The sequence below is a fragment of the Lampris incognitus genome, chromosome 16 (genome assembly GCF_029633865.1).
Source record: "Lampris incognitus isolate fLamInc1 chromosome 16, fLamInc1.hap2, whole genome shotgun sequence".
NCBI lineage: Eukaryota > Metazoa > Chordata > Actinopteri > Lampriformes > Lampridae > Lampris > Lampris incognitus.
The window spans coordinates 36,615,962-36,640,566 of NC_079226.1; the positions used below are offsets into that span (position 1 = coordinate 36,615,962).

At 44.9% G+C, this 24,605-nt stretch overlaps 1 protein-coding gene across 1 annotated transcript in view; it reads right to left on the bottom strand.

The window, feature by feature from the left end:
• The window catches only part of manba (mannosidase, beta A, lysosomal), a 25,455-nt gene extending 1,274 nt beyond the window's left edge, over positions 1–24,181 (bottom strand). The window contains exons 1-16 of the mRNA XM_056296127.1: positions 23,694–24,181; positions 22,570–22,664; positions 22,352–22,457; positions 21,712–21,885; positions 21,337–21,460; positions 19,220–19,389; positions 16,096–16,206; positions 14,386–14,537; positions 13,467–13,584; positions 12,284–12,370; positions 11,073–11,240; positions 10,527–10,745; positions 10,211–10,375; positions 9,300–9,444; positions 6,434–6,576; positions 3,983–4,240 (exon numbers count right to left, since the gene is read on the bottom strand). Of these exons, the coding sequence (XP_056152102.1) occupies positions 3,983–4,240; positions 6,434–6,576; positions 9,300–9,444; positions 10,211–10,375; positions 10,527–10,745; positions 11,073–11,240; positions 12,284–12,370; positions 13,467–13,584; positions 14,386–14,537; positions 16,096–16,206; positions 19,220–19,389; positions 21,337–21,460; positions 21,712–21,885; positions 22,352–22,457; positions 22,570–22,664; positions 23,694–23,900 (2,442 nt within the window). The 5' untranslated portion in view covers positions 23,901–24,181. The remainder of the gene's footprint in view (positions 1–3,982; positions 4,241–6,433; positions 6,577–9,299; positions 9,445–10,210; positions 10,376–10,526; positions 10,746–11,072; positions 11,241–12,283; positions 12,371–13,466; positions 13,585–14,385; positions 14,538–16,095; positions 16,207–19,219; positions 19,390–21,336; positions 21,461–21,711; positions 21,886–22,351; positions 22,458–22,569; positions 22,665–23,693) is intronic.
• Positions 24,182–24,605: the final 424 nt, after the last annotated feature.

Consider the following 24,605-nt stretch of genomic DNA (forward strand, 5'->3'; position numbering starts at 1 on the left):
GGTAGGACTGTTTTATGGTACGACTGTTTTACCGTAGGACTGTTTTACGGTAGAACTACTTTAGAGTAGGACTGTTTTATGGTAGGACTGTTTTACGGTAGAACTACTTTAGAGTAGGACTGTTTTAGAGTAGAACTGTTTTAGGGTAGGACTGTTTTATTGTAGGACCGTTTTAGGGTAGAACTGTTTTAGAGTAGGACTGCTTTAGGGTAGAACTGTTTTAGGGTAGGACTGTTTTAGGGTAGAACTGTTTTAGAGTATAACTGTTTTAGAGTAGGACTGTTTTAGGGTAGAACTGTTTTAGAGTAGAACTGTTTTAGGGTAGGACTGTTTTATTGTAGGACCGTTTTAGGGTAGAACTGTTTTAGAGTAGGACTGTTTTAGGGTAGGACCGTTACAGTAGGACTGTTTTAGAGTAGGACTGTTTAATGGTAGGACCGTTACAGTAGGACTGTTTTAGAGTAGGGCTGTTTTATGGTAGGACTGTTTTAGGGTAGAACTGTTTTAGGGTAGAACTGTTTTATGGTAGGAGTGTTTTACAGTAGAACTATTTTACGATAGTACTGTTTTAGAGTAGAACTCTTTTAGGGTAGGACTGTTTTATTGTAGGACTGTTTTAGGGTAGGACTGTTTTACGGTAGAACTATTTTACTGTAGTACTGTTTTATGGTAGGACTGTTTTACGGTAGAACTATTTTACCATAGTACTGTTTTAGAGTAGAACTGTTTTAGGGTGGGACTGTTTTATTGTAGGACCGTTTTAGGGTAGGACTGTTTTACAGTAGAACTATTTTACTGTAGTACTGTTTTAGAGTAGAACTGTTTTATGGTAGGACTGTTAGTGTAAACTGTTTTAGGGTAGGACTATTTTACAGTAGTGCTGTTTTAGGGTAGGACTGTTTTACAGTAGAACTATTTTACCATAGTACTGTTTTAGAGTAGAACTGTTTTAGGGTAGAACTGTTAGTGTAAACTGTTTTAGGGTAGGACTGTTTTACAGTAGAACTATTTTACCATAGTACTGTTTTAGAGTAGAACTGTTTTAGGGTAGCACTGTTTTATTGTAGGACCGTTTTAGGGTAGGACTGTTTTACGGTAGAACTATTTTACTGTAGTACTGTTTTAGAGTATAACTGTTTTATGGTAGGACTGTTAGTGTAAACCGTTTTAGGGTAGGACTGTTTTACGGTAGAACTATTTTACCATAGTACTGTTTTAGAGTAGAACTGTTTTAGGGTGGGACTGTTTTATTGTAGGACCGTTTTAGGGTGGGACTGTTTTACAGTAGAACTATTTTACTGTAGTACTGTTTTAGAGTAGAACTGTTTTATGGTAGGACTGTTAGTGTAAACTGTTTTAGGGTTGGGCTATTTTACAGTAGTGCTGTTTTAGGGTAGGACTGTTTTACAGTAGAACTATTTTACTGTAGTACTGTTTTAGAGTAGAACTGTTTTATGGTAGGACTGTTAGTGTAAACTGTTTTAGGGTAGGACTATTTTACAGTAGTGCTGTTTTAGGGTAGGACTGTTTTACAGTAGAACTATTTTACCATAGTACTGTTTTAGAGTAGAACTGTTTTAGGGTAGAACTGTTAGTGTAAACTGTTTTAGGGTAGGACTGTTTTACAGTAGAACTATTTTACCATAGTACTGTTTTAGAGTAGAACTGTTTTAGGGTAGCACTGTTTTATTGTAGGACCGTTTTAGGGTAGGACTGTTTTACGGTAGAACTATTTTACTGTAGTACTGTTTTAGAGTATAACTGTTTTATGGTAGGACTGTTAGTGTAAACCGTTTTAGGGTAGGACTGTTTTACGGTAGAACTATTTTACCATAGTACTGTTTTAGAGTAGAACTGTTTTAGGGTGGGACTGTTTTATTGTAGGACCGTTTTAGGGTAGGACTGTTTTACAGTAGAACTATTTTACTGTAGTACTGTTTTAGAGTAGAACTGTTTTATGGTAGGACTGTTAGTGTAAACTGTTTTAGGGTAGGACTATTTTACAGTAGTGCTGTTTTAGGGTAGGACTGTTTTACAGTAGAACTATTTTACCATAGTACTGTTTTAGAGTAGAACTGTTTTAGGGTAGAACTGTTAGTGTAAACTGTTTTAGGGTAGGACTGTTTTACAGTAGAACTATTTTACCATAGTACTGTTTTAGAGTAGAACTGTTTTAGGGTAGCACTGTTTTATTGTAGGACCGTTTTAGGGTAGGACTGTTTTACGGTAGAACTATTTTACTGTAGTACTGTTTTAGAGTAGAACTGTTTTATGGTAGGACTGCTAGTGTAAACCGTTTTAGGGTAGGACTGTTTTACGGTAGAACTATTTTACTGTAGTACTGTTTTAGGGTAGGACTGTTTTAAGGTAGAATTTGTGATATTGGGCTATACAAATAAAACTGACTTGACTTGACTGTTTTACGGTAGGACAGTTTTACGGTAGGGCAGCCAAATTCGGAAGAATGAGACAGTTTAGGGGAGCCTGACCAACGTGTGCCACATCTTCAGCACTCGGGCTCCACCGTGGGTTTACTACTGCCACGAGTGTCAATACATTTGAAGCCTACTGGCATCCATCCATCCATTACCCAAGCCGCTTATCGGAAGTCGGGTCCTACTGGCATATTTGATGATATCTTTACAGTTTATCCGTAATCCATCTATCCACAGTCTAGAAAGCAGGAGCAGTAAAGGTGTATTCAAAGGAAGGTTGATCTCTTTACATAGTAAATATGTAATACCAGATATAACCTTAATATGTTTACCTACCGATTTATTATTCCTGTAATATTTTACTCCTCTTTCAGACAGTGTGATGAGATTATGGAAAGCACAAATTTATACAACGTGAGCTTAACCTGCGGTGGAGATGCGTCTCTGCTGGCCGTTTTGTTCTTTTTTGGAGAGGAAAAGAAAACGGAGGTCCTCGATATCGGTCCAGGGGAGGTTTTTAGGCGACTGCGGCATGATCTTGATCCTCTGCCATCACCAAACCCTCCTCTAAACATCTACTTCAGTTTTTATCCTTTTGTTCGAGTTTTGCTTTGCACACAAAGAAGTTTGTTCAATCTCACATTTACCAACTGAGGAAAAAAATGAAAGAAAAAAAAATTTGATTAGCACCCCACCCCCCTTTTTCTCCCCAGTTCTAGGTCGCTGCTCCACCCCCTCTTGCCGAGCCAGGGAGGGCTGCAGACTACCACATGCCTCCTCCGATAAATGTGGAGTCGCCAGCCGCTTCTTTTTACCTGACAGCGAGGAGTTTCACCAGGGGGACGTAGCACGTGGGAGGATCATGCTACCAGAGGAGGCGCTACTGCAGCGACCAGGACACATACCCACATCCGGATTCCCACCCGCAGATACGGCCAATTGTGTCTGTAGGGACGCCCGACCAAGCCGGAGGTAACACGGGGATTCGAACCGGGGATCCCGGTGTTGGTAGGCAACGGGATAGACCACCATGCTACCCACACACCCTTTGATTGGCACTTTTAATTTAACGACGACAACTTTGCTCTCTTGCTTTTAGTATCTTAGGCTGCTTTTAATTCAATCACGCCTTTTTCTGCTGTGTGTGTGCAACTGTTTTTATCGGTCTAATCGACGTTGTGTGTTTTTATCCCGTCTGTTTTTATCCATTTGATTTCTACTGGCATCCCAATTTGAGGCACTTTGCAACTGTGCTTTAGAAAGGTGCTGTATTGTAATGAGCACGGATGACTAGACACAAGCGGGTCGGACCCTTTAGCTGACTGGTTAGCGCAGGCGACCCGGGTTCCCGGCCCGGCTGCCCCCCTGTATAAACATGGCTCCACTGACTGAGGTGAAGAATGTGCATAAGTTCATGTTGAGGTCAACACATTTATAAGCATCTACACCTCAACAACTGACATGTTGCACCCCCTCTCTTTGTGTTACTAATGCTCCCCCCCCCACATACACAAAGCAACACTTGTTTGTCGGACATTGTGTCTTACGGTAATGTTGGCTCGCCGTATCCCCCGCGCCTCTTTGGGCGAGCTGAGGAAGAGGTGGTTTGTGGGGCCTTGCGGGCCGCTGCCGTCATCCAGGTGAAAGACCAGCAGGCAGGTGAGACGGGTGCAGTTCCCGCAGGCCGCCAGCAGGGCATCAACTGGCTGCTTGAAAATGGCGGTGGCGCTGACCCCCCGCACCACCGCCGTCTCCGACGTCACCGTGCAGACGGGGTCCAACCTGCTCCAGGCGTAGGCAGACACCTGCGGGACGAAACAGGTACATGTGACAGCACTGTGATGATCCATGCAAAACCTTCCTATTTAAAAAAAGAAGAAATCTATTGGATGGCCGCCCGGGTAGCATAGGGGTCTATTCCATTGCCTACCAACACGGGGATCGACGGTTCGAATCCTCGCATTACCTCCAGCTTGGTCGGGCGTCCCTACAGACACAATTGGCTGTGTCCGCAGGTAGGAAGCCGGATGTGGGTATGTGTCCTGGTCGCTGCACTACTGCACTATCGCCTCCTCTGGTCGGTTGGGGCACCTGTTCAGGGGGGAGGGGGAACCGGGGAGAATAGTGTGATCCTCCCACGCGCTACGTCCCCCTGGTGAAACTCCCCACTGTCAGGTGAAAAGAAGCGGCTGGCGACTCCACATGTATGGGAGGAGGCATGTGGTAGTCTGCAGCCCTCCCCGGAGCGGCAGAGGGGGCGGAGCAGCGACCGGGACAACTCAGTGGTGTAACCGGCCAGGTACAATTGGGGAGAAAAAATTTAAAAAACTAAATATAATGGAGAATTAAAAGATATTCAAGTGTCGGTAGGTTTTCAAAAGTGTAAAAGGGAATTTGGAAAGGTATGTTTTTTGCGTTTTAACGAAACGTAAATCTGTGCACAGTACCAAACTTTGTGGGTTCTTCACAGCCATGAGGGTACAAACACCAAATTCGAAAAACAACGAATCAGTTAAAAAGCTGAACAGCAATGGAAGCGAGTGAATTATAACACAGTAATGACATGTTGGCTTGTTGCGATGCCCCCTCGCTTGTCAGCCTGCAGCCATGTCAGCCCACATGCAGCCGTTTACCAAGTCACTGCCTCTTCCCAGCTCACTGCTGATGCATCTGCCTGCATCACATCCATGTGCAGCCTCGCTTATCATATGGAATTTTATTTGCATCATTGTAAAAACAACTTGACACAAACCTGGGTCACTGAAGTCACTGGTGTCATAATTAACAATGTGCCCATGTGCACACTCACGTGTACATGCACTCACACACACGCACGTACATGCACTTTGCCCTTACCCTAATCAGGGTTCCTGCTCACCCTCCACACTGGAGGCGATAATGTGTCATGGAGGACATATGCAAGCAGGTTTTCATTCAAACCTAATACACCAGCAGATTTCCCTGATTAGTCTGTCCCCGTCTGCTGGGAGAAGAGGTGTTAATCAGGTGGTGCAGTGTTGAAGAGTAAGAAGTGTTAATCAGGTGGTGCAGTGTTGAAGGGTAAGGGCCAAGTGCATGGAGGTACATGTGTGTATGTGAGTGTTCTTGTTAATTGCAACACCAATGACTTCTAACCATTTGTATTAAGCATTTCTGGTATCAGAGTTATCAGAGAGAATGTGTATGTGTGTGTATATCTACTCACACATACACATACTTGCTTATCCTATGACTAGGTAAATGGCCTCTGGTGTGGGAAGGTGGTGGTGTGAATTCACATTTGCAGGAGCCTCACCCAGTATTGGTGTGGGAAGATGGTGGCACAAATTCATGTTTGCGGCAGCCTCACCCAGTACCGTCCATGAGTGTCTTTGTCCACGTCTAAGTTTGTCTTCACTTGATGGCTGGGAGAGCTTGGTCTGCCGTGTCCTGTGGGCCCAGGGACCACAGCCCTGAGCTGGAGCTGTGCCCAAAGAGGAAACACCGGGGGCAGTCTGATAGGCTGTGGAAGCAGGACAGGCTAAGCTAACTGCTAGCCCATGCAGACCGGCAGTTCCGATAACACCGAGGGCGGTCTGGTGGCGGCCTCACCTAGCCTTGGCTGTATTTTTAGTGTCGTCGTGCAGAGTGCGGGGAGGTGTGTTGAAGATGTCTGGCTGGGAGAGCTAGTGTTGGATCAGCTGAGGGAACTTGGTCTGCTGCATGCTGTGGGCCTAAGGACCACGGCCCTGACTGGAGCTGCGCCCGAAGAGGAAAAACCGAGGGCGGTCTGACAGGATGCGGAAGCAGGGCAGGCTAAGCTAACTGCTAGCCCATGAAGACCGGCATTTCTGACAGTCATCTGACAGTGTTGGTTCTCCTGGACAGGGATTTCTTTGTTTAGTTTGGATATAGGTGTTTCTGATTCTGATGGCTTGTGCTAATGTAAACCATATTGCACGTAATGGGCTTTATCAATGAAGCATGATTTACTGGTTGATGTGCGGTGAGTGACGTACCACTGCCTTTACTTTGACATCATCGCTCAGGTCAGAGACAGCATAGATCAGGAGCGAACCGCCATCTTCAAAGCCGACTGGCAGCAACGGGGCAAAGAAGTCCCGAGCGAAATAATGCAGCATTTTCCATTTCCCGCCAAACTCTGGTGGAAAAGAAGCAACTTTAATTCCTCCCCCTCCCCAAGAAAAACTTAAAATTGCACCGGATATCATACTGTGACCGTTCACCTCATCTGAGATGTGATGAGAAGGAATGGTCAGATTTTCAGGTTAATCTCATGAATTCATCAATGTAATGAAAATTACACAGGCATTTACAGATTAAATTTATAGTGACAACAGTATTAGTAACATTGATAATAATATCTTCTTCTTCTTCTTCTTCTTCTTCTTCTTCTTCTTCTGTTGGCTGCTCCCGTTAGGGGGCGCCACAGCGGATCATCCATTTCTATTTCTTCCTGTTTTCTGCATCTTCCTCTGTCACACCAGCCACCTGCATGTCCTCCCTCACCACATCCATAAACCTCCTCTTTGGCCTTCCTCTTCTCCTCTTCCCTGGCAGCTCCATATTCAGCATCCTTCTCCCAATATACCCAGCATCTCTCCTCCACACATGTCCAAGCCATCTCAGTCTTGCCTCTCTTGCTTTGTCTCCAAACCGTCCAACCTGAGCTGTCCCTCTAATATAATCATTCCTTATCCTGTCCTTCTTCGTCACTCCCAGTGAAAATCTTATCATCTTCACCTCTGCCACCTCCAGCTCCACCTCCTGTCTTTTCATCAGTGCCACTGTCTCCAAACCATATAACATAGCTGGTCTCACAACCATCTTGTAAACCTTCCCTTTAACTCTTGCTGGCACCCTTCTGTCACAAATCACTCTTGTCACTCTTCTCCACCCACTCCACCCTGCCTGCACTCTCTTCTTCACGTCTCTCCTGCACTCCCCGTTACTTTGGACAGTTGACCCCAAGTATTTAAACTCCTATGCCTTCATCACCTCTACTCCTTGCATCCTCATCCCCCCACTGTCCTCCCTCTCATTCACACATATGTATTCTGTCTTGCTCCTACTGACTGTCATTCCTCTTCTCTCCAGTGCATACCTCCACCTCTCCAGGCTCTCCTCCACCTGCACCCTACTCTCACTACAGATCACAATGTCATCCACGAACATCATAGTCCACGGAGACTCCTGCCTGATCTTGTCCGTCAACCTGTCCATCACCACTGCAAACAAGAAAGGGCTCAGAGCCGGTCCTTGATGTAATCCCACCTCCACCTTGAACCCATCTGTCATTCCAACCACACACCTCACCACTATCACACTTCCCTCATACATATCCTGCACCACTCCTATATACTTCCCTGCAACTCCTGACTTCCTCATACAATACCACACCTCCTCTCTCGGCACCCTGTCGTATACTTTCTCTAAATCCACAAAGAGACAATGTAACTCGTTCTGGCCTTCTCCATACTTCTCCATCAACATTCTCAAAGCAAACATCACATCTGTGGTGCTCTTTCACCACATGAAACCATACTGCTGTTTCACAGAAAGGGGAATCAGTTCATCCGGACACAACATTTACTGACAGAAACGTTACATCACTCATCTAAGTGACCTCTTCAGTCTCAACTGAATGCAGGTATCCCCACCCTTAAAAACAACACAGTGGCACAACGACCGACACCAGCGATCGGTTTCATATGCAAATTACCGTGACCATTAACTGGAGTGACAATGGCCATGTGTACAGAGGATTGGGGAATAGTTGCAACTATAAGATGCATTGTAAGATGGCGACAGATGTACTCTTGGCCCCCCGGTTCAGAGATGGCCACTCCCTCTTCACATCCTTGATAGGGGGGAACGCCGGTTTGAACGGGGAGTCAGAGAGTGGGGTGGGGACACCTGCAGTCAGTTTAGACTGAAGAGGTCACTTAGATGAGCGATGAAACCGTTCTGTCAATAAACGTATCCAGATGAACTGACTCACCTTTCTGTGATTTTCTCACTTGGATTATTAAGCATGCATGAAACCATATTGCTGCTCACTAATCGTCACCTCTCCTCTTAACCTAGCTTCCACTTCTCTTCCCACATCTTCATGCTGCGGCTGATCAACTTTATACCTCTGTAGTTACCACAGCTCTGCACATCACCCTTGTTCTTGAAAATCGGTACCAGTATGCTTCTTCTCCACTCCTCAGGAATCCTCTCACTTTCCGAGATTGTGTTAAACAGTGAGGGGGGGTGTCCGGGTAGCGTAACGGTCTATTCCGTTGCCTACCAACATGGAGGATCGTCGGTTCGAATCCCCGTGCTATCTCCGGCTTGGTTGGGCATCCCTACAGACACGATTGGCCGTGTCTGCGGATGGGAAGCCGGATGTGGGTATGTGTCCTGGTCGCTGCACTAGCACCTCCTCTGGTTGGTCGGGGCGCCTGTCCGGGGTGGAAGGGGAACTGGGGGGAATAGCGTGATCCTCCCACGTGCTACATTTCCCATTTGGTAGTCCGCAGCCCTCCCCGGATCAGCAGAGGGGGTAGAGCAGCGACCGGGACGGCTCGGAAGAGTGGGGTAATCGGCCAGGTACAATTGGGGAGAAAAAGGGGGAAAAATCCCCCCCCCCCAAAAAAAGCAACAAAAAAAACCAGTAACACTGATAATATAATAACAATAATAATACAGCTGATTTTTAAAAAGGTGTGATTATCAGACATGGCTTTTCTCAAATCAAAATCCTTTCAAGGTGTTGAAATCAACAGTCAGAGTATAAACACATTCTTATATCACGGTGTCACTAGTTCAGGTATCACTGAGTTAACTATTGTCCCCGCTGAACGGGATAGCACCTACCAATAGAGGACCAGGATGGAGCCTGCCAAATGTCATTGAGCTGCCAGTAGAGGGCACCCATGGTGTGACCTTTGCCCTCAATGATCTCGCTCTGACTGCGCCGGTAAAACTCCGTCTGAGTCTTCACACACTGTGCCTGCATCACCTGCACAGGGCATCAACACAAATTCTTTGGCTTTTGGAATGTACACCACTGGGGGGCCGGGCAGGTTTGGCACGCCGTCGAGGTCGCAAGTCTGATTTGAGCCAATGACAAGACGAGGGAATGGGACGTCGCTCAGCTCAACGAGTACCAAGGACATTCGAATGAGAGTCCGGTGCATTTGGGAGGGTAGTTTGAAAAGTCAGAGATTTTGGATTGGGTAGTTCCTCACAAAAATAACATGAATTGTAACTCCCAATTATAAAGTAGAATTTCTTATTAAGCAAAACAATAATAATAACAATTAGGGAATAGCGGCTCTATTGGTAGAGTATACATTGCGTTTAGGAATGCAGGTTAAGGAAAAGTGTAACAAGAAAAGAAGACGAGAAACACAAATCTTAAATGCAAAACTGAAATGTTGGTTCAAGTATACACGCAACCTCCATTGCAGCCTGTGTGTTGGTACTTTGTGTTGGTACTATGGACTCAGGACTGTGTGTACGTTGAACAGTAAGGTATACGGGTCTAGAGAACACTGCATTTGCTTATGAACAGTGTTTCTGAACAACACTGCAATGGAGAGAAGCTTTGCAGCAAGGCTGTGAGTGAGTGAGCGAGTGAGTGAGTGAGTGAGTGAGTGGGCGAGCGAGCGAGCGAGAGAGCGAGTGAGAGAGACCCAAGTGGCGTTAATTCTGCACTCCATCATACCATGCTTCTGGTGCATGTCAGATGTAAGGTGAGGGGGTCCCTTCGTGTTTTTCCTCACCTGTGTGAGATAAAGGGTGTCCTTGTATCTTTTGAGGGGCTCTGAGGAATTCGGCAAGTGGAAGTGGAAGCCAGCTTGCAGCAGCATCTGCTGGTTGCCACTCTCGTGGTGTTGACGGTGCTCAGTGAACTCGCTGTCGTAGCTCCAGTCCTCTGCTACAGACACCTGGGGGGGGGGGGGACCACAAGAACAGATGAAACACTCCCTTCTGACTTAAGCAATCAACAATAGCGAATGCTGTTTGGCTGGATCCCAAATTTGAGGGTATCCCACCCCCGTTACACCGACTTCAGGCGTCACACCTGAGCAAAATTACCCCTTGCAGAGTGGAGAAGGAGGGCCAGGACTGGAAGCCGTATTCGGAGCCAAATCGAGTGCGCGGGAAGCTTTTCCAGTCCCAGCAGTCCTGGTTGTAGTTGTAGTAATGGGTGTCGCCGTAGTGGGGGTCGTAGGGGTTGGCCGCCACCCATCCCTCCCGTTCCGATTCGGCCCCATTGGTGGGACTGGAGACGAGAAATGGTCGACTCCGGTCCTCCTGTGGGATATCAGAGATCTTTTTTTTTTTTTGTTGGGTACTGTGTTTTCTTAGGTGTACTGAAGTAATAAGCACTGTAGCACAACAGCAGCGCATAAGGTTGTACAGTAAAATCTGTGTCGCACCTTACGCCTATGAGCAGTATGTTTTAGGGCCACATGACCCGATCGGTAAGTCAGAGACGGTGAATTTGTGCAGGTTTCCGATCACCAGTGAGGGGAATCTAACTTCTAACCGTTTTAAGAACAACTGATGGACACAACAGAAGGACGGCTGATCCTCTCGGACGTGTCGTTTCCACGCCGACGCCTCCGATTCGTTGCCCACCTCTTGGACGACAGCCTTGATGGTGGTCACATACAGGGTCACGTAGTCCTTCAGGTATGTGGGCCTCCGGGCAGCGGGGATGCTGAACCAGTCTGTGGCCAAGGCAGCCTCGTTTTCGTTGTTCCCGCTCCACACAACTATTGAGGGGTGAGACCTCAGCCGCCGCACCTGATGGATAAACACAACATTCGTCACGTCAGTGGTCCTCGAGTCGCTCCTCGGGGACCCTGCTGGTTTTCCATCCTGCCAGGTTGTTAATGATGTTCACGTCTCAACAGGAGACATGCATTGTTGGTTTTAGTGAACAGTAAACTTGCCTGAGATGTTACCACTTCTCCCCTCCCCTTTTTTTCTCCCCAATTATATCCGGCCAATTACCCCACTCTTCCAAGCCATCCTGGTCGCTGCTCCACCCCCTCTGCTGATCCGGGGAGGGCTGCAGACTACCACATGTCTCCTCCAATACGTGTGGAGTCACCAGCCGCTTCTTTTCACCTGACAGTGAGGAGTTTCACCAGGGGGATGTAGCGCGTGGGAGGATCACGCAATTCCCCCCACTTCCCCCTCCCCCGAACAGGTGCCCCGACCGACCAAAGGAGGCGCTGTGCAGCGACCAGGACACATACCCACATCTGGCTTCCACCCCGCAGACACGGCCAATTGTGTCTGTAGGGACGCCCGACCAAGCCGGAGGCAACACGGGGATTCAAACCGGCGATCCCCGTGTTGGTAGGCAACGGAACAGACCGCCACGCCAGCTGGACGCCCTACCAGTCTCTCATTATGCATGTAAGCTTCAGTACAATCAAGTAAATTTATTCATTTATCAACCCAAAAAAAAATAATTGACCAAAGTGCTCCTCAATTTGAACCACGCAATAAACAGACAGAGTAAGAAACAGGTGACTGAATATGAGCAGGAAAGAAAAAAAAATTAAAAATGAGAAAAGTTCAATGGTGATCGAGGCTAAAGATTTATTACAAAGAAAGCTAGCAAAGAAAGTTAGCACTTTCAAGACTGTAAAGGATGACAAAAATATGACACTGATGTTAAGATTCGGTGCACGGACTATGAAACTGTGATTTGGATGGAAATCTGAGTGTGAGACGGTCTAAAGTGGCTCGCCCCCATACAGTCCTGCCTCTCCATGTCACCGTATCACAACATGTCAGTCACTCTGTTCTTCAGCACAACAGACAATACAGCTCACCTGCTGGACGACCTCCTCTCTCACCGTCTGTAAGAAGTCGTCCTCCGTGGGGTACAAAGCACAAGCAAACATAAAATCCTGCCAGATCTGAAGAGACAAGGACACGCGTTAGCATCTACATGACCTCAACTCTGAATGCAGTGAACTATCAAGTCATGTGTACTACAGACGGGTTAGCAGGTCCTGTGCAAATCTCCACAGCAGTGGTTTATGGGGGAAATTTAAATTCCTCTCCTTTAAAAAAACAAAAATCAGATCAAATTATATGAGACTTTATGATGGATGGATGGAGAAGTTGTCATCATTCCAGCAAAGTAAAGATCTAAAGTACAGAGTACTGGTAAAGTACAGAGTACTGGTAAAGTACAGAGTACTGGTAAAAGGTTGAACTGCAACCCAAAGAGTCACTACTACAGCAACTGACCCAGACAACACATGCACTTTTGTTAACAGAAATAAAGATTGCAAAAAAAGTAGACAAATCAAAAAATAGATACCTTTTTTTTTTACCCCCCCCCCTTTTCTCTTCAATTGTATCTGGCCAACTTTCTGTGCCGTCCCGGTTGCTGCTCCACCCGATCCAGGGAGGGGTGCATGCCTCCTCTGATACATGTGGAGTCGCCAGCCGCTTCTTTTCATCTGACGGTGAGGAGTTTCACCAGGGGGACGTAGCGCATGGGAGGCTCACGCTATTCCCCCCTTCCCCCTCCCCCCTGAACAGGTGCCCTGGCTGACCAGAGGCGGTGCCCTGGCTGACCAGAGGCGGTGCCAGTGCAGCGACCAGGACACATACCCATATCCGGCTTCCCACCTGCAGACACGGGCAATTGTGTCTGTAGGGACGCCCGACCAAGCCATAGATGACACGGGGATTCGAACCGGCGATCCCCGTGTTGGTAGGCAACGGAATAGACCGCTACACTACCCCGACGTTGTGATGCTTTTTTTTTTTTTACTTCAAATTCAGTTTCAAGTGAATGTACATCAGAGGTTGCACCCAGAACGACAGAGTGGTTACCCAGAGACACTGTAATGAGTGCGTTGGTTAGTGTGCTTAACACTTAGTCAAGGTGTTGTTCTAACCACCAGGGTACCTCCATCAGTGTTTAACTGCAGAGTACCCACCTGAGCCATTCATACTAGTGCAGCTGTGAAGGAGGAGGGGGTGGGGGGCATTACTTACCATGATGCCCATCTGATCACAGAGGCTGTAGAACAGGTCCTGCTCGTACACACCACCTCCCCACACCCTGACGGCGTTCATGTTGGCGTCCACAGCCGACTGCAGCAGATTCCTCAGGCTGCAGGCCGCCCAACGTTTTTTCCATCAAGCAGACGTTCCGAAACGACACAAAATGTGAAGCAACGGTTCAAAGGGTTTTATGTTGAACACATTTTTGTTGGCGTCATAGTGGCATCTCCAGTGATCATGTCAACTTTTTTTTGCTACAGTGTGACTCCAAAGTTGTCCCGTTAACATAAAGAAATTCATAAAAGTAAGGTCAGGGGTCATATGTTCCTGCAGCACACAGGGCCACTTGAAAATAACAATGATAATAATAATAATGATAATAGTAATATTATTAGGATAGAGAATTCAAACCGGCGATCCCCGTGTTGGTAGGCAATGGAATAGACCGCTATGCTACCCAGACGCCACCTGAATTATTCATTTAGATAAAGTCACGTCTCTTGTATATTTGTGCACGTGTATGATTCAGAGGCCTGAGTGACATGCAGTCCTCCATAAGAATGCGGTGGACTGAATATGGATCCTAAATTTTGATCAGTCAGTTAATTGTCTCACTTTTACAAATAGGCATGTTCACTGGGATGTTGTATCTAAATCGCCACAGCCTTCTGTTATGAGTCGAATGCTCAAAGCAAAATGGACCCTGGGATTTTTAATGTGTGGACATTTTGTGGTCCTTCGGACCAACAAGACCAAAGCAGTACCAGGCTTCAGTGCTTCTGTGCACAGTCACTGAGAAAATATGTAGGCTCTAGTTTACAAGGGTCCATTAAATGGGTGCAGGGGAGAAAAAATAAAAAGACCACAAGATTTTCAAGACCACAGATGAGATTTTCTAGATTTCACTCACACATCAGGGGTAACCAGGTCCTGGAAGGAGTGGGCCGGGATCCAGTTGGAGCCCTTGAGGAAGATGGGTTTCCCATTGATGCGGAAATAGAAGCTCAGACCCGGAGAAACGATGATGGGCTCTTGGATAAGTTCCACTGTGCGGAAATACACCTTCAGACAACCAAGGGAACAGATGTTTATCGATTTCAATGAGAGTAAAGCTTAAGTGTGGAAATATTAATGAGCTGTATCAGAGTTTTGTGCTTCCAATTAATTTTGATTTCACAGAGCATGTCCATTTACATCCATCCTCCGCAGACAGCTGGATACTAAAGTACCAGTGCCTCTCATCTCTCCTCATGTTTGGAGAGATGACAGATGATGGTATGCATGTGGACTAGCTGGTAATGTAGGCAGTCCAGGAAGTTGAGCTTAGCTTATGATGTTGGTGAATTTGAAATGAAAACTCATTTGTACCATTGCACTTGTTATGGGTAATTCAGGAGAACAGCATCATTTACGGTAATTGCCTAAAATGTAATGTAAGGAAACAGCGAGGGTGGTCAGACAGGATGCGGAAGTGGGGCAGGCTAAGCTAACTGCTAGCCCATGCAGCCTGGCAGTTCTGACAGTCATCCTGGCTGGCGTTCGTTCTCTTGGACAGTATTTTTTTTTTGGCTTAGTTTGGATATATGTGTTCTTAGTTTGAACATATGTGTTCTTATCTTAGTTTTTATATATGTGTTCTTAGTTTGGATATATGTGTTGCTAGATGTGTTGCTTAGTTTGGATATATGTGTTCTTAGTTTGGATATGTGTTCTTAGTTTGGATATATGTGTTCTTAGTTTGGATATATGTGTTGCTTAGTTTGGATATATGTGTTCTTAGTTTGGATATACTATGTGTTGCTTCGTTTGGATATACATGTGTTCTTAGTTTGGATATACATGTGTTCTTAGTTTGGATATATGTGTTCTTAGTTTGAATATATGTGTTGCTTAGTTTGGATATATGTGTTGCTTAGTTTGGATATATGTGTTCTTTGTTTGGATATGTGTGTTCTTAGTTTGAATATATGTGTTGCTTAGTTTGGATATATGTGTTGCTTAGTTTGGATATATGTGTTCTTAGTTTGGATATACTATGTGTTGCTTAGTTTGGATATACATGTGTTCTTAGTTTGGATATATGTGTTGCTTAGTTTGGATATATGTGTTCTTAGTTTGGATATATGTGTTCTTAGTTTGGATATATATATTCTTAGCTTGGATATGTGTTCTTATTTTTGATGTATGTGTTCTTAGTTTGGATATATGTGTTCTTAGTTTATTGGACATACGTGTTCTTAGTTCGGGCATATGTGTTCTTATCTTAGTTTTGATATATGTGTTCTTCGTTTGGCTATATGTGTTCTTAGTTTGGATATATGTGTTCTTAGTTTGGATATGAGTTCTTAGTTTGGATATATGTGTTGCTTAGTTTGGATATACTATGTGTTCTTAGTTTGGATATATATATTCTTAGCTTGGATGTGTTCTTATTTTTGATGTATGTGTTCTTGTAGTTTTTGGATATGTATTTTTGTCTTTGTGTTGAACTGCTGTGGGCTGGGGGAAACTATATTTTATTTCATTTCGTGTACGCACGAACATGAAATGAAGTGACAAAAGGAGAGTGTTCCTGATAAATTGAAATCTATAAAATGTAAAGATAAAAGTGAATCCTGACCTTGGATTCTGCACTGAGGGTGATGGGTCCATCCAGAAAACATGTGACATGGAGACGGTAAAATGGCTGGTCACCATGTCCATTAGGCCACCACAGCTTCACCTGGCTACTCTGGAGAACACAGACACAAAAACATTAACATACTTACACTCAGAATCATTCTCATTCATTCAGAACTCATTCGTTTATATGACAATTGGTTCAAATTATAAATATTGTTGTTTTTAGATCATCTACTCAGGTCTAAATGCCTCCTATATTTTTTTTTCTTTATATATATATAAATAATATAAAATCATAAATATATATACACCACCGTTCAAAAGTTTGGGATCACCCAAACAATTTCGTGTTTTCCATGAAAAGTCACACTTATTCACCACCATATGTTGTGAAATGAATAGAAAATAGAGTCAAGACATTGACAAGGTTAGAAATAATGATTTGTATTTGAAATAAGATTTTTTTTACATCAAACTTTGCTTTCGTCAAAGAATCCTCCATTTGCAGCAATTACAGCATTGCAGACCTTTGGCATTCTAGCTGTTAATTTGTTGAGGTAATCTGGAGAAATTGCACCCCACGCTTCCAGAAGCAGCTCCCACAAGTTGGATTGGTTGGATGGGCACTTCTTTGAGCAGATTGAGTTTCTGGAGCATCACATTTGTGGGGTCAATTAAACGCTCAAAATGGCCAGAAAAAGAGAACTTTCATCTGAAACTCGACAGTCTATTCTTGTTCTTAGAAATGAAGGCTATTCCATGCGAGAAATTGCTAAGAAATTGAAGATTTCCTACACCGGTGTGTACTACTCCCTTCAGAGGACAGCACAAGCAGGCTCTAACAGGTACTATTTAATGAAGATGCCAGTTGGGGACCTGTGAGGCGTCTGTTTCTCATACTAGAGACTCTAATGTACTTATCTTCTTGCTCAGTTGTGCAACGCGGCCTCCCACTTCTTTTTCTACTCTGGTTAGAGCCTGTTTGTGCTGTCCTCTGAAGGGAGTAGTACACACCGGTGTAGGAAATCTTCAATTTCTTAGCAATTTCTCGCATGGAATAGCCTTCATTTCTAAGAACAAGAATAGACTGTCGAGTTTCAGATGAAAGTTCTCTTTTTCTGGCCATTTTGAGCGTTTAATTGACCCCACAAATGTGATGCTCCAGAAACTCAATCTGCTCAAAGAAGTGCCCATCCAACCAATCCAACTTGTGGGAGCTGCTTCTGGAAGCGTGGGGTGCAATTTCTCCAGATTACCTCAACAAATTAACAGCTAGAATGCCAAAGGTCTGCAATGCTGTAATTGCTGCAAATGGAGGATTCTTTGACGAAAGCAAAGTTTGATGTAAAAAAAAATCTTATTTCAAATACAAATCATTATTTCTAACCTTGTCAATGTCTTGACTCTATTTTCTATTCATTTCACAACATATGGTGGTGAATAAGTGTGACTTTTCATGGAAAACACAAAATTGTTTGGGTGATCCCAAACTTTTGAACGGTAGTGTATATATACTATATACACACACACATGAATAGTATACAGATGAGAACCAGCTTTATGTAGATTCTTAATATTAGTGACTGTTATTTTTTGCACTCTGTACAGAGACACCCATCATTCCCCAGTTCCCTATTTTTTTTCCCTACAGTAAAACATTGTGTTTGTGTCCTTGTGTTTAAAGTGTGTGCATACTATCCATGCATACATACTATGTGCATTGGCTGTTCTATAAACTTGAACTTAAAAAGTGAAAAACCTCAATGGAAAATTTAAAATGACAATCCTAAAAATCATCCTTTTTGTTTCATTTCGGACCCCTGAGGTTATACTGGTAAATGGCGTTTGACCACTTCAGATCCCAAAGATCCAGTCAAAACCAAACAAAGTCTCCAGGTCTGTTGTGTCTGGCACATTCCCCCGCCACAGAACACAAAAAAAAGGAATGAATAACTTGTCTTCTTCCGTCAACTCATGGCTACCTTCCTTCTTCTGCATTTGGCTGCTGAGGTGAAGACGTTAAACACTACAGAACGCGGTTTTTCTTGGTAAAGTCCTTCCTGGTGGTAACCGATCAAGTGAGCAACTTTAAAAGTGTTTATGATTTGGATATTTGCGGATAAGCTGTCAATGCCACAGTCATAGAAAGGAGATTTGTTTGGGTGTCCGGGTAGTGTAGCAGTCTATTCCGTTGCCTACCAACATGGAGATCGCCAGGTCGAATCCCTGTGTTGCCTCCGGCTTGGTCGGGCGTCCCTACAGACGTCCTGGTCGCTGCACTAGCGCCTCCTCTGGTCGGTCGGAGCACCTTTTCAGGGCGGAGGGGGAAGTGGGGGGAATGGTGTGGTCCTCCCACACGCTATTTCCCCCTGGGGAAACTCCTCACTGTCAGGCGAAAAGAAGTGGCTGGCGATCCCACATGTATCGGAGGAGGCATGTGGTAGTCTGCAGCCCTCCCCGGATTGGCAGAGGGGGCGGAGCAGCGACCAGGACAGCTCGGAAGAGTGGGGTGGCCGGATACAACTGGGGAGAAAAAGGGGGGGGGGAATCGGAAAAAAAACCCAGGACATTTGCTTGCATGTAAATCTTCTGGATTGTAGCTTTAAAATGTTGGCAGCACACCCACAGCTCTGATGGAGAGACATGTAATTTATCAAGATACCAAATTAATCTAACTTGACCACGCGACCAGCCACATTTCCACTTTGAATCTTTTTGCAGGTGAATGCTGGAGGGCACAACGTTGGGGGTCGTCCCGGGTCATCCTCTGTGTGGAGTTTGCATTTTCTCCCGTGTCTGTGTGGGTTTACCCCGGGGGCTTCGGTTTCCTCCCACCGTCTAAAGACATGTAAGTCAGATGAATCGGCCGTACTAAATTGTCCGTAGGTATGAATGTGTACCTACAGACAATTGTGTGTTGGCCTGGCGGCCTGTCCAGGGTGTCTCCCCGCCTGCCGCCCAATGACTGCTGGGATAGGCTCCAGCATCCCCACGACCCTGAGAGCAGGATAAGCGGTTTGGATAATGGATGGATGGATGCTGGACAGCATTCTCTCCGAACTTTGAACAGTAAGACTTTTTGCGCCCCCCCACTTCATTCGTCAGTCTGCTGCGATTGGTACCGTGTTGATGTGAAGGGTGTACATGTTCTTGGTCTTTCCAGGGAGGAACCGCGCTTGGAACGTGTGTTGTGAAGACAGCTCTGGAACGGAGACGACGACTCGCCCGTTTGTTGGCTCAGCAGCCTCGACGTGCAGCTCCACCTCAACACTCCACCAAGACAGGCGGGCATCTGCAGACACGGACGGAAACATGCTTAAATCAACCAAAGGAGACACATTTGGGATATTTGCAAAAAGCGTAACCAGAGAGAAATGATAAAAAATGGTGTAACAACAAAAAAAATGAAGGAAAACATGAACAAGCAAAGTAAAAATACTAAAGTAAAATGTGGCCATGCAAAGACTAAACCCTGGACCATTTTAGGGACTTCTTTGATGAATGAAGATGGAAGGACTGATTTCCTTTCTAGAGCACTCTTGAGTCCCAGGACACAAAGCGCTTTACAATGAAATGTCTTTATGCATGCTCAATAATCTAGGCGGTGTCGCAGTGAGGGGGGGGGGGCGCTACCAGGGCCCAGAAGAGAAGTGGGGGGCCCCTCGGGAAGCCTGGAATTAAAAGTTTGTTTTGGTTTGCAAATTTTTATTTCTAACTAGTTAGTGTCATAACTTCAGTTAAAATTGGCTCAATACATCGGTTGAGGGACTTAAAGGAAATAGTGGCGGCTCTCTGAGGCCCCCTCTCACCCCTCTCTGAGGCCCCTCTCACCCCTTACAAAAGGCGGAAAATGGCTTAATCCGCCCCTCACGATCATCTCTCAATGCAGCTCATCTAGTCCTGTCGCAAGTGACTGCTGATACAATCACAAGCACAGAACCACGGTTTTCCCAAAGGAAGCAGAATCTGGGTTCCAGAAAAGGAAAGGGAGAGAAGGCAAAATGAGGGAAAACAACTGTTGAGTAATTTCTTCCAAAAGAAAGGCGAGCTTGGAGCTTTTAAAAGAAAGGTGGCTAGCTAGCTAACTAGCTAAAGTGGAACGCTATGATGGCTAACTAGCTAAAGAGGAAAGGGACCCACAGAGACTGCTTATGTATAGGGCCCAGAATTTTGTGCTACACCCCTGAATCCAGGTAAGAAAATCAAAGACGGTTGAATCAGTTCATCTGGACACAACGTTTATCGACAGATACGTTTCATCACTTAGATGAGTTCCAGACAACTCGGGAATCGAGAGTTTCCGACCTCCTATTAGAACAAGTACAATGGAACGCCACTCAAAGTTGGGAGTCCCTACTTGTAAACTCGGAGCAAATACATCTACCCCGACTTCATGGAGAAGCCGTTGTCCGATGTCACACAACAATGGCAGCACCCATGGAGGTGCACAGTGTTAATGGTAAACCATCAACTAAAATGCAACGTAACGTATAATTAAGTGAGGCATTAATGCACTAATGCATTAATGCCTCAGTCAATTTGAGCAGCACAGCTACACTTCAACGTTATTAAGCAGCAGCTACTTAATAACATTGTCGACATATTTTGACTTCAATTTACATGCAGAATAGGTTTTACTATATGATCGTATGTATTCTTGTATACCATAACCAGCTATTTAGCAGCTGGGTATGGTAAACAATCTCTGAAAGTTATCTCTGCACAAAAGTTATTCCTGTTTCATTTATATATACCGTGAGGCTGCACTGCTGACAGATCAATTATTTATACACTTGCCAATAAAAACACCGGTTTATAACGGTCAGCCACGTTTTTTGTTTACGTTTGGCATCATGCACCTGGAATGCTTTAAGGTCGGAAAGGGAAAATTTCAACTGGAAAATTCCGACCTCGGACTTTGAATGGAACGCAGCGTAAGATGAGTGATGAAACGTTTCTGTCAATAAACATTTTGTCCAGATGAACTGACTCAACTTTGTTTTGACTTATAATGAAATGACTGCATCACATTACAGTAACGGTGACCCCAGAGGAAAACAAACCCCTAACCCCAACCGTATTGGTGCCGTACTCAAGGTAGATGCTGCTATAATGCAATATAGTATAGGTCAAGTACCTAACATAAAGAAGGATAATTTTGTTTTTACCTCACCAAAAAAAAGACAAAAAAGGTATGTGAAGGCTTTTTAGAGGGAAGTTGTGGCTGAGTGAGACATACTATAGAACGGGACGGAGGAGAGGTGGACCAGCTGAAGCACATCATAGGCCTCCAGACTAACTCCTTTCCATAGACCCATGGTGGGGAATGATGGACCCCAGTCCCAACTGAAAGAGCTTTGTTCCTACACCAAAACAAAGTACATTAACATTAATGCTCATCATATGCAGGCTGATTTGTTTTATAGACTCCTCGCTCCTCTGCGAGGTCGGCTGTAACTGGGCGCTATGCAATTCTGTTAATCTGGAGGCTGTCAATGTGTTTCTGCGCCGATGCCATTGAAAGATTTACCATTTGTTTGACCTGGTGAATGAACACACAATCTGAGTGGCCCCAAGTGACATGTAAAAGATCCAACTGGTCTTATTTACTGACTTTTCTAATGAAGTTGACGTGACATTCCCCCTTCTGAACATTCGGAGGGCAGTCGGGGGGGACACTGTACGCCGAATGTGCCTTGCTCCTCTCAGAGGCATAAAGCACTGGAGAGATGAGGCTCACTTTGAGCACGTTCTCTCCGTCCTTTAACAGGTCTCCGACTGCAAAATCCTATGTACCAGAGAGAGAGAGAGAGAGAGAGAGAGAGAGAGAGAGAGAGAGAGAGAGAGAGAGAGAGAGAGAGAGAGAGATGTGGGAATGGAAGGAAAGAAAAAGAAATCAAAGCTCAAGCTCAGGATTGTATTGGTCATCAAATAAATTTGCCTGTAAGAAATTTAACTTAGTAGAATGCTTTACATAAAAAACACCAAGGTCATCATCGCAGAAGAGAGTTTAAAATATATTACCAAGAATCTAAAAACACACATAAGAGAACTTTTGCATCCCATAACATTTCTGTAATAGCAAGTAAGGGAACTGGGGGGAAGTGGGAAATGATGGGTATTTTCTTTAAGGACTGTCAGTCAACACAACACCAGTAGAAGATGATTCGACACGAGCAAATAACAGTCGTGGCTGCTGACTTGATGTTGACAATATGTAGTTTGGTGTTATGCTCGCTTTGCACTTCACGTACATATCGGCAGAACATGTTTTCCGTCTTGCCCACAGTGATTCCATTCAGAGAAATGGAGGCTACGGTGTCGACCCCCTGTAAGACAAGGACCATTTTCTTTTTTAACCTGTAAGCACAGAACAAGCAGATGTTCATCCTAGGAATATAGGGGGGGGCAAAAAAATAGGACAAGGTATAGTCTTTGGAAAGAGAGAGGGGGGGAAAACCATAATGTTGACCTTAGATGTGAAGACACAGAAAATCTGGTTGTGTAGGTCCAGTTGTCAAGAGCGATCCACCTGTAGGCCACGTCATTGAATCTAAAGTACGGGTCCTGTGAAAGTCAGGGGAAACTGAACAAAGTTAGCTTCAGCGCAGGGATAAAAGAGATCTCTTGGCTAAGGACAGATAATGTACTCTGTGGATTTTACCGCTGTACTCACATGGACCAAACTAAGTGTATAGGATGCCATAAAATCATTTGTCCAGAAAAATGTAGCATATATAATCACCACTCGTAGCCTGTTAATACTGGCTGTTGACTTAAACCCTATGCACTAATGAGGGAACATGACTTATGGCAGTGGTTCTCAACCTTTTTGGGGTCCTGGACCCCCTGCGTATTTTTGATCTACCCTGAAGACCCCTCCACCTGATCTTGGGGGAGGGGGGTTGCAATTTGATAGAAACAGTAGAAACTGCATTTTAAATTGCATTATAGCATTTATTCACTCTTTGGGGCAAAAATAAGAGCTTTCAGTTGTAACTTAGATATAGTTAACAAAACAATTCTTATGCAGTAACTTTCAGATATAATGTAACAAAACAGAATATGTATTCAGTAACTTTCAGATATATGTAACAAAACAGAATATGTATTCAGTAACTTTCAGATATATGTAACAACAGAATTTTTATGCAGTAACTTTTAACAATGCAAACGGGAGCGAGATCTCTTATTAAAATACAACAAATTACACTTGTGAAACAGATGTAATTAGAGAAAAAAGTCCTGTTACCCTTTATAGTTTAGGTAGGTAAAGGTCTCAGTCACATTTGAGTAAAATAATCCTATTTCTATAAATGTCATAGGATCTTTTTTTAAAAAGATATTTTATTTTCACGGACCCCTTGCAATTACGCCACGGACCACTAGGGGTCCGCGGACCCCCGGTTGAGAAACACTGACTTATGGCAACTGTGGCACAAAATGCAAGTTGCGTTTCGTGAAGAATCTCGACATAACTCGTGAAATGGAGGCGACATACAATAATGTATGCAGAACAATGTCTGCATACACACGTGAGGCCCTTCACAGCTATTCACGTGTTCATACAGAAACCCATCCCTCCCGTCACCGCACCTGGATGTATCCCTGTTTCAGCAAAGCTGAATGCACACAGCCCGGCACCTCCGCGGGGAAGGACAGCGATCCGTTGGCGTTTGCAAGCTGCCATTTACCGTTCAGACTGACTTCACGCTGCCCGTCTGCGGTTCCGGCGCAAAAACGCCACACGCAGGAAAGGAAAACAAATACAGCCGCGGCGCCGCTCGACACCGCCATGGCCATTATCACCCTCTTAGAGGCATGCCAGAAAATGCGAGACCGCGGTCATGTGACAACCCGGCGGTCAGCTGATCGCAGCTCCCCGGGTTCTCAGAAACCACGTACCCGGAAGAGACGCCGATTCGAGCGAGCGGCGGAGAATCACGACGATTTTGAAATACCGCGCAGCGTTTTACACGAACGGCTATTTCCGTGTGCGGATGAGCGTAGTGTTACGGTTGTGTAACGGTAAAGTTTAGGTGGCGGTACCGTGACGCTGCCATGCAAGCGCCCCTTATCGGCAGTCACGTGGTTTCCGAGAGAACGTCCGTGGCGACGCCCCGTCGCCTGCGTCCGCACACGGGAGTTTTGCTTTCAGCCATTCGTTTCCTTGTTTCGTTCTCGTCGTCTTTGACGCGTTTGTGTGTGTGCCGTTCTTAGCCTACTCCGTTGTTATAGAGTATACTGCATTGCCCGTGTGTCTATACGTTTTAAGACTCTTAATAAAAAAAAGCGTCTTTTCAGGGCTTTCTGCCAAGAAAGCTTCCGGTCTAACAGAAGCTTCCGGTCCAACAGAAGCTTCCGGTTGACGTTAGTTATCGGTTAGAGGTGAAGTTGAGATTAGGTTAAATTTATTGGAGGAACACTTGGAAAATATTGTATTAAAAATAAGGTACGAGAAGTTACATTTAAGCTGCTTCACAGATGTTATCCAGTCAAGTCCCTTCT